The 9,806-nt window shown below is 54.1% G+C and overlaps 1 protein-coding gene across 1 annotated transcript; it reads left to right on the top strand.

Moving 5' to 3' along the window:
- The first annotated feature begins 1,005 nt into the window (after positions 1-1,005).
- On the top strand, positions 1,006-8,515 carry ST8SIA3 (ST8 alpha-N-acetyl-neuraminide alpha-2,8-sialyltransferase 3). Its single transcript, XM_066180690.1, has 4 exons — positions 1,006-1,184; positions 2,050-2,172; positions 3,932-4,489; positions 4,712-8,515. Exons 1-4 carry the CDS (start codon positions 1,006-1,008, stop codon positions 4,992-4,994), a joined length of 1,143 nt encoding a protein of 380 aa, XP_066036787.1. The 3' UTR covers positions 4,995-8,515.
- The last annotated feature ends 1,291 nt before the right edge of the window (positions 8,516-9,806 follow it).

The raw sequence follows: 9,806 nt of genomic DNA, 5'->3' as shown, positions 1-9,806 counted from the left end.
CGGGGCTACAAAGACAGGATCTATTATTTATGAGGCACTTCAGTGAACTCGGGGCTTGGAGGCAGAGTGGGCTGGGGGGGAGAGCTCTGTGAGGGGAAAAATGGAGTTTGAAGAAACACTGAGAGCAGCGCAGCACACAGGGGTCGTGTTCATAAGAGACATCCCTGGAAGTGCAGAAGGCTCTCTTGGAGTTCACATGGGATTTGCTCTGTGGTTTAAGGGGCAGTTTAATGACCCGTGCTCCAAACACCAGGCTTTTAAAGAGCAAGGGGTCTTCTGAGCCAGCACAGAATCTGTGCTGGGCAGCACGGGCTCCCACAGCTCTGTACACGCCGCCCGTGATCTACAGTGTCACAGGGAAATGGGAGCCGGGCATGCCATGCACCCACCCAGACAAGGGTCCCCAGCAGAGGCACAGGGTCCCCAGCAGCCTGAGCCACGCTCAGCCCTGATACACATCCGGGAGCTCCGTGGCGTCCCTGCAGCCCCGGGGTTCCAGGGGAGTCCCTGTGGCTGCCAGGCTGGGCCACGCCGGGCTTTTGGGGGGGTCACTCGGTCACCCCAAAGGCAGTGGGAAGGGTGGCCTGGGCACCTTAGGGTTGCTGGGGGAACACTGGGGACGTCAGGGTGGGCACACTGGGAACTGCTGTGGAGGAGACCCCGGGGCTGTCGGGGGGCACACCGGGGGCGTTGTGGGGAAAACCTGGCGTTGTTGCCGGGCACGCTGGGGCTGGGGCTTGCGCGGGGGTTGAACGGGGGCCGGCCGGGCCTGTCGGGAGGGAAACATGGGGGTGCCGGGGGTGCCCGAGGCCGTCCCGCCGTGGCTGCCGCGGGAGCGGGGGGGCCGTGCGGGGCCGTGCGGGCGCTGCCGGCTGCCATTTCACCGCCCCGTCCCTCCATTTTCCTGCGAGCGCGGCGGAGCCGGCCCGGCCCCGGCCCCGCCGCCGCCCCCAATGTAGCGGCGCGGCCGCCCCGCACCCGCCCAGCCGCGGGGCCGCCTCCGGCATGCGGAGCTGCAAGATGGTGCGGGTGGCCAGCGTGCTGGGGCTCGTCATGCTCAGCGTGGCGCTGCTCATCCTGTCCCTCATCAGCTACGTCTCGCTCAAGAAGGACAACATCTTCGGGGCGCCCCGCGCCGCCGGCGCCGCCGGGCCCCGCATGTACATGTTCCACGCGGGATTCAGGTGAGGCGCGGCCCGCCATGGCGGCCCCGGCCCGGCCCGGCCCGGCCCGGCCCGGCCCGGCCCGGCAGCGAGCGGCACCGCGGAGCGGGGAGGGGGCCCCGGCACGGCCGCAGCCCCGCCGGGCGCTCTCCGTGGTGCTGATGGCGGCGGCCGCGGGGCGGGCGGGCCACGGCCGCTGAGGGGCCGCGGTGAGCGCGTGTGGCGTGTGGGGGCTGCGGGGGGTGTGCGGGTTGTGTGCGGGTTGTGCGCGGGTTGTGTGCTTGCGGGGGCGTCTCTGTGTCTGCGTGGGTGTCCTCATGCGTGCCCAAGGGATGTCTCTGTGTGTCTCCATGTGTGTGCGTGGGTGCACCCATGTGTCTCCATGTGCGTGTCTCCATGTGTGTACACGGCTGTCTCTGTCTCCATGCGTCTCCATGCGTGTGTGTGGGTGTATTCATGTGTCTCCATGTATGTCCCGGGCTGTTTCTGTGTCTCCATGTGTCCTTACGTGTGTGTGTGGATGTCTCCATCTGTGCATGTAGCTGTCTCTGTTTCCACATGTCTCCATGTGTGTGTGTGTGTGTGTGTGTGTGTCCCTGTGTCTCCATGGATGTACCTGGCTGTTTCCGTGTCTCCATATGTCGTCTCCATGTGTGTGGGTGGGTACATGGAGAACGTCTCTGTGTGCGTGGGTGGGTATCCACGTGTGTATGTGGAGACACGGGTGTCTCCATGGATGTACGTGACTCTCCGTGCCTCCAGGGGTCTCCATGTGCGTGTGTGGGTGTCTCCATGTGTGTGTGTGGGTGTCTCCATGTGTGTTCGTGGCTGTCTCTCCATGCGTCTCCATGTGTGTGCACATTTTGGCGTCTGTGCCCACCCCCAGGTCCCAGTTTGCGCTAAAGTTCCTGGACCCCTCGTTCGTCCCCATCACCAACTCCCTGGGCCAAGAGCTGCAGGACAAGCCCTCCAAGTGGGTCTTCAACCGGAGCGCCTTCGCCCACCAGAGGTGAGCAAGCACCTGGGCACGGCCCGGGCTGTCCCCTTTCCCACCAGCAGGGCAAGGAATGCAGCATCTGCTAAGTACTCTGAGCTCCGAGGATTTGCCAGCAGAAAGAGACTAAGGCTGAAGCAGAGCTTTCCCCCAGACACTTGCAGCTGTCCTGAAAGGCTTGATTATTTCAGAGCAGGACACCAGGCTGCAACACACATTATTGTACTAGAGCGCGACCCAGTTTCCTGGTGTGCAAGTGGGATTGTCACCGCTCCAGGATAAATAGCTGCGGTTTAAGGCTGGAAACACTTTGGGCTGTAACAGCCGTGAAGGGCTGTGTTCGTGCAGGCCAAACGCACACACAGAGAAACTTCCCAGCTGCTGGCAGTTGTGAGCAAGTGCAGGGCTGCTCCTGCCTCCAGCTCCGCTCCAGCTGCGGGGGCAGGCACAGAGCTTTGTACTCTTTATACATACATCTGTTTGCTGATGACATATATTAAAGGTTTCTATAAAAGAAAGTACACCCATGTAGCCATGAAAGACAGCTCCTGCCCTCTTGGACTGTAATTTTTTCCTGCCAAATGCCTGCTGCTTTAGGGCCTGCCTCGTGGCTCTGCTCACGTCCCACCTGGGGCGCAGGAACCTGGCTCTGTGGCCAGGCAGAACGGAGCTGCTGCACCTCTCTGTGCACGGTTTGGCCTTTTCTCCTCCCTTCAGGCCACAGTCCAAGGAGAGCAGGACAAGTAATTCCCTTCCAGTGCTGCCACACGCTGCCCTCGGGAGCCGTGGGCTACAGAGAGGAGGTGGCACTTTGTCCCACCTTTTCCCCAGGACCTCCCAGCCTGTGTGACAGTGGCCACCCTCAGTGTCGCTCCATCCCTGGCACCAGCAGCTCCATAAACCTGTGCCTGTGCTACCCTCTGATGAGTTTAGCTGATGCCTCAGGAGCTGCCTTTGCACTTGTCCGTCAGCCAGAACCCATAATTAGGGCACCCAGTGGGACTCCATTAATGCTCAGACATTGGAGGATGTGAGCCGGAGGAACGGTTGTTTGTTTTCCATAAACATAAGCAAATAAAGTCCTATTCAGTTTCTAATTTTATGCCCTGCAAGGGAAATTCCCAAGCAGGGTTGGTTTTGTTTGCTTTGTAAGTACCCCTAATAACCCTTTTAAAAGTGCTGCTGTGCTTGCCCAAATATGAATTAAGGAGCTATATTTGCATAGATGGAGACAGCGACTGTCGCTTGGTTTTGTGATTGGAAGCTTGTTAACGAAAACATAAATATAAATATAAACATATATATAAATTGTCTCCCGTTAATTCAATTGGATATCCTGGGTTTGCTTCAAGTGCCTCGTGGCTGCACACACAGCCCCAGCAGAAAGCTGTGCTCACCCCGTGTCACAGCCCAGACGGGGCTGTGCAGCGCACACCCCGCAGCTGGGTGACTGTGGGGTGTAACGGCAGCTGCACCCTGGTCCTAAGCAGCCAATCCTGTACTTTAATCCTATTCCAAGAGGCACAGGCACAGCCTGAGCTGGTGTCAGTAGGGACCAGCCAGTAAAACCAAGTGGAGCTCTAGGTGAGGAGCCAGCTCCCTCATTCCCATCTATTTATATTCATTTAAAAGCCATTGCACCATGTTGCTCAGGAAACTACTTCAGTGCACCTAAAAAAAGGAAAAATATAAGTCTAGGTGGAAAACAAATCCACAGCAAAAAAAAAGGGGGAAATAGAACTCCACGTTTTCTGTTGTTTTGCTCTTGTTTTAGGCAAGAAATCCTTCAGCATGTCGACGTCATCAAAAACTTTTCCCTGACCAAGAGCAGCGTTCGGATTGGGCAGCTGATGCACTACGACTATTCCAGCCATAAGTATGTTTTCTCCATCAGCAATAACTTCAGGTCTCTGCTTCCTGACGTGTCTCCCATCCTGAACAAGCACTACAACATCTGTGCCGTGGTCGGCAACAGCGGGATCCTGACCGGGAGCCAGTGTGGGCAGGAAATCGATAAATCGGATTTTGTCTTTCGGTGCAATTTTGCTCCAACCGAGGCCTTCCAGAAAGACGTTGGAAGGAAAACCAACCTTACCACCTTCAACCCCAGCATCCTGGAGAAGTATTACAACAACCTCTTGACCATTCAGGATCGCAACAACTTCTTCTTGAGTCTGAAGAAGCTCGATGGGGCCATCCTTTGGATCCCTGCTTTTTTCTTCCACACGTCGGCGACCGTCACGAGAACACTGGTTGACTTCTTTGTTGAGCACAGAGGGCAGCTGAAGGTCCAGCTGGCTTGGCCAGGAAATATCATGCAGCACGTTAACAGGTGGGTGGGCTTGCCTTGCATTTAATCTACACAAACACATCTCTCTCTACAAATACCTCTCTTAACTGATTTTCCCCTCATGCCTGATGTGGGAGGCACAGTCTGGCAAGTCAGGACCACTTGTTTTCGGAGTTCTGTGGTTGCTTTAGAACCACAGTTCAGGTTGCTCTTCTCAGTTATTTCTGAGCAGATGGATTCTGACTCACCTCCTTGTCTCGCCAGGTACTGGAGGAACAAGCACCTGTCCCCGAAGCGGCTGAGCACAGGTATCCTCATGTACACCCTGGCTTCGGCCATATGTGACGAGATCCACCTGTACGGGTTCTGGCCCTTCGGCTTCGACCCCAACACGAGGGAGGACCTCCCGTACCACTACTACGACAAGAAGGGAACCAAGTTCACCACCAAGTGGCAGGAGTCCCACCAGCTGCCTGCAGAGTTCCAGCTGCTCTACAGGATGCACGGTGAAGGACTGGCCAAACTCACCCTGTCGCATTGTGCCTAAGAACCTAAATCTCAAAGTGCCAAACGATTGTCTATAAAAGTGCCCAAAACCAAATTAAACATTCTTCAGATAGGAATTCTAAAAGGGAAACAAACCCACCCTAAAATCTTTTCCATAATTTAAAGATGCTTTTTAGCTACTGCTCATCCAAGGGTTTCAGCATATTTAGCGGTGCAGAAGCTTTTATCACATTCTGTGGATGCAGTTTGTGCAGCTGCAAAGTTGAAACATTTTGCATTTCTAGATAAGCCACCCGGTATGTTTTAATATCTGTTTGTATTCCAGCCTTCTACCGAAGGGCCTAAATCTCTTCACTTTCCTGTTCCTTCCCATTAGAGCTAGGAATGCTACTTTTAAAAGGTTTTGCTTCTTTTGTATCTGTTGCTCTCAATAGCTCAGCGTTGCCGTGGCCGGCGGGGGAAGCCACTTGGAATTCCAGCGCATCGTCCCACGCAAGCTCCTCAGTGCGGATCCTGAGTTCCACCGCTTGGGTATTTTCGTATTTACTGAATTTTACATTTTTTAAAGAATTACAAGAAGAAGGTCACAAAGTGGCTCATACCTTACCTAGGTGTTTGTATCACTCTTGGAATACTTTGGTGTTTTAATGCCATTCGGGACAGATCCTAGTCCACACTAGACAGGTTCTAAGCATGTTCATTTCCATCCATCTGATACTACTCTGTCATTTGATTCCCAAGTTAAACCAACACAATAAACGGAATGAGGCTTCTCTGGAGACACACTGGGTGAGAAAAATCCCAAACCCTGTCTCTCTGCTGGGGCAGGGACTGGCAGGGTGGGCAAAGACGGAAACCAGGTGCTGGGATTTTTAAAACCGGTTTTTGTAGGGAAGTGAGCAGAGCTGGAGCGCAGGGAAGAGGAAATGCCATTACCAAATTTCCCCATTTATGTCTCTAACTCACCAGTCAGACAGCTGGAGTGGCGTCCCCAGTTTTCCGTCACCAACAGCACTCCAAGGCAGACAGGGCAGACGCTTCCTTGGCACCACAGGAAATCCAGCTGTTTGGGGACAAGACAAACAATAGGGTCACCTACAGCTGGGAAGTGTTGGCCCTGATTTCCCAGGATAAAGGAGCCTGGGAAATAACTGGGGTTCTTATGAGTGTGCTGGCAAGTATTTAACCATTTTTTACTGTTCTGAGTGAGAACTGACCCCACAAGGAAAGAAGATGCAAAACCCAATATTTAAAATGGCATATGATAATTTTTCTCAGCTTCTCTACCTACGATCAGACACAGGAGATGAGGAAGGAGATCTCGAGCACAACACCCAACCTGAGCAGCCCAGGCGTGTCCTGGTGCCCGCTGTGGCACCACAGCCAGGACAGTTGTCCCCCACAGCCCTGGGTGGAGAAGGAGCTGGTGGCTTTCTCCTTCATTTGGATCATCCCACGTTCCCCAGCTTTGCTTTTCCAAAGGCTGTTTAAGGCTGTGGTGGGGCTTGGATCACCCCCCTGCTGCCCCATGTCCAGAGCTGCCCCAGCCACCACTCCCAGGGCTGGGAGTGCCAGTCCTGCGCTCCTCACCCTTCCTCGGCAGAGTCCAGCTCGAGTACCTGTGCTCACGGGGTCACAGTGGTGCAGGGGTGACGTCCCAGTGCCCCAGGGAAGGACTGAGCCCCCCCGGTGCCAGCACGGGCCGTGGGATCACAGCCTCTGCGAGCTGTGGGGCTGTGGGCAGCACTGGTGCCGACACAGCCTGCAGGGACCCTCCTCCACGTGCTGGAGCACACAGATGGTTTAGCTCCAAACTAGAAATTGCACAGGGAAGGAAGAGCTCTGCACCGGTCATTAATGAAGTGCAGGAATGAATAATTTCTGATATTGTTTCCTATGGAGCTGTGCAGCTCATCACTGGGGCCCATGGTAAAGCAGTGCCCAGCAACTCTAATCCTACAGAAGGATCACCCCAAACCCCCGGTGACCCTTGCTGGCTTCTCTCAAGGCCAGATGTTTTTATCAAGAGGCATTTTGCCAGTTTCCTGTGGGGACCCATCATTTCTCATCAGCAAATCAAAGAAATGAGAACTGTTATCATTATGTTGGAATGAAAGCAGGGAGCAGCGTGCTCCACACAGTTTCTGGAACCTCCCATGGTCTTGAAGAGGGGCAGGACCCCCTGCCAGTCCTGGACGCGGCCCTGGCATCACCACCAGAACTTTGCAAAGGCACCAAAGGCAGAGAAGAAAGCACAAAACTGACTGCAAGCATTTGGAAACGGGAATACAGAAAAATTATTGACAGAGCGCCATATTACATCATTGATTTTTAAGCAAAACTCCCTATCGATGCTCCAGACCCACATTGAACATTTCAGAATCATTGATTTTAACGGGGAGTTCTGCCCCACGATCGATGGCACAGCACAGCCCAAAGTAAATTGCTTCTTATTATCAATATTTTTTTTTTTTTTGCCCAAGCTCATGCGAGGTGGAAAACCATCCTCAAAGTGCGCAGCTTTTGTTTTGCCAGGTGGGCTCTGAGGGAGAGGTGAGGATGGCAGGGGATGGAGCAGACAGTGGCTGAGGAGGAGAGGCTCTGAGGCTGCAGAAAGGCCTTTGCATCACTCAGCAAGTACCTTAATTCTTTATTTAATTGTCATTTACAAGGTGCTGGGGGCTGCCCTCCCTGCTCAGGACAGCCAGTGGTCCCTGCAAGTGGCATCACCTCAGCTGGGCTCTTCCTTCCCTCTCTTTGGCCCCAAACCTTCCTGCACGAATCCCTGAGGGTTCAGGGAGAATTCTCCTTCCCATGACTGACCGTCTAGACAAGCCAACAGAGCTAATGCAGCATGATCAATACCTGTAAGTACAAAACATCTGAGGTTCCAAAATCCAGAGAAGTCCTCCGGAGCGGCTCCCTCCACTGGGAGACCCTGCTCAGCCCTGGGCTGCCAGCACAGTACCCAGTGGCAGCCACATCCTCACTCCAGCCCCTCTGCCAACAGGATGGGTGCCAAGGTGCTGGGGCTGTACATAGAATTGGGAATACACGTTTCCTCTCCTCTTTTATACACCTTGGGGTCTGTATTTTTGTTGCTTGCATCTCCTCGGTGAACGGTAGCGAGGCACGCGACAACAGGCATTTGGCTACCAGGTTTACTTGTGGGCTAAGCCAAAAGCCAAGTGTGAAACAGAACTACCTGTGAATGGAGGCTGCAAAAACAGGGCAAACGGGGAAAAAAGCAGGTTTTCTGTAAGTGAATGTGTCTTTCTTTCAATGGCTCTACAGTTCAATGCCTGATGGAGTTGTTTTCGATAAAAAAAAAAAAAGAGAAAAGTTAAAAAAAAAGAAAAAAATGCCATAATTGTAATAAAGGTTTCAACATTAAGGGCCATGCTAAAAGCACTGTTTATTTTTCAATGGCTGATGTTCACAAAGGGCCAGGGCACCTCTCAGGTGAGAAGGATGCTGCAAGTGGAGCATTGCCTCATGTGCCATAACCTGATATTGAATGCGTTGTTTTTAAATAAAATGGTTTCTTGGGAGTCTGTAAAACTGCACTGCCTCTGCTTCTGCCTCATTGTTATTTCCCGAAGTGCTCAGGGCCACTGATAGCTTTTACTGGAAAACTTCACCCGAGGACTTGCCAAAGGTGTTGCCTAATGCTCCCTGTATTTCATTATGCAGTGCAACAAGCTTGGTGCGAGGGATCAAATTCTGCACCCCGGTGGAATCCGTGGAGATAAAAACTGTGGGAATCCGGGCACTGACTGGTCAGGGGGTTTGCTCATTAAGGTGAATTACATCCCCAGAACCTCTTCGAGCCCGCTGCTGCTGCTTGCTCCAGCACTGCAGAGCGCCCTCAGTGGCTCCCGGCAGGAATTCTGCCGTGTGTTTTCAGGAGTTCACATGAACTCCCAGGACAGGGTCCTTCAGGCTGGCAGGCACAGGAGCAGAGCCATGCCAGACCCTCTGTCTGTGCTGTCCGTGTGCTAATACCCACTATAGCTCATGTATTTATTATCCCTGAGATCTTCTTGGCACAGAGGCAGGGATTTACAGTCCTGTAACCCAACCTGGGGATGGGGATGGGATGGGAAAAACCCTTTCCTTCCTCTCCCACTGGTAAATGTGAGGAAGGCTCCGCTGGCCATTGGTGCTGGGGCTGGAGGGTGCCAGTGGCCAGCGTGGGTTAAAACCCCAGCCCCCTGTGTCCCCACCCCTGGGAAGGTGTCCTGAGGGGCTGAAGCTGCTCCCTCTGCAGAGAACGGGCTTGTGACAGCACTTTCAAAATGCCGAAGTAAACACTTGCAAGGTTTGTATAAAAGCAGGTGAAAATGACACCTGCAGGCCCTGCCAGCTGGTGATGGCTGCTTCACAGGAGAACTCCCTGTGCCTGTGCCATGTCCTACACTGAGATGTCACCCTGGAGTCACCCTTTCCTGCACGGTTTGGGTCAGGTGCCAGTGCTGCAGCACACAACAGAGATAAACCCCAGAGAACAAAAGAGGAGAGGAATTAAATTTCACATTCCCAGGGAAGCCACAGCCCAAACCAGAAGGAGGCTGGGCAAGAAAGCTCAGCCAGGCCAGGTCAACCCCCAGGTTTGTCCCACCCTGCCATCCCTGGACACCCCACTGCTCTCTTTTGGGGGGAGCGAGGGCACCTGGCTCTGGCACGGGGAGCCCCAGCTGCAGGCAGAGAGGAGAAGGAAAGCTAACAAAGAAACTCCCTCCTCCCTCCCCCAAGAGCAGAGGGAAAGCCTCTGGCAAAGGCAGCCATGCAGGCAGGGAACGCCGTCCTGCTGGGCAGCAGAAGCTCGCTGGGCTGGAAGCCGCAGCAGCCA

This window comes from Chamaea fasciata, unplaced genomic scaffold (assembly GCF_029207755.1).
Source record: "Chamaea fasciata isolate MVZ Bird 193981 ecotype frontalis unplaced genomic scaffold, bChaFas1.0.hap1 SCAF_4, whole genome shotgun sequence".
Classification (NCBI taxonomy): Eukaryota; Metazoa; Chordata; class Aves; order Passeriformes; family Sylviidae; genus Chamaea; species Chamaea fasciata.
Note: the sequence above shows the minus strand (reverse complement) of the source record. Positions and strands in the feature narration are given on the sequence as shown.

Excerpts from the sequence above, each read along its gene's own strand:
- ST8SIA3 (XM_066180690.1), top strand. The coding sequence starts at position 1,006 with ATGCGGAGCTGCAAGATGGTGCGGGTGGCCAGCGTGCTGGGGCTCGTC. Across the intron at positions 1,185-2,049 it reads ATGTTCCACGCGGGATTCAG|GTCCCAGTTTGCGCTAAAGT; the intron begins GTGAGGCGCGGC and ends GCCCACCCCCAG. Across the intron at positions 4,490-4,711 it reads ATCATGCAGCACGTTAACAG|GTACTGGAGGAACAAGCACC; the intron begins GTGGGTGGGCTT and ends TTGTCTCGCCAG.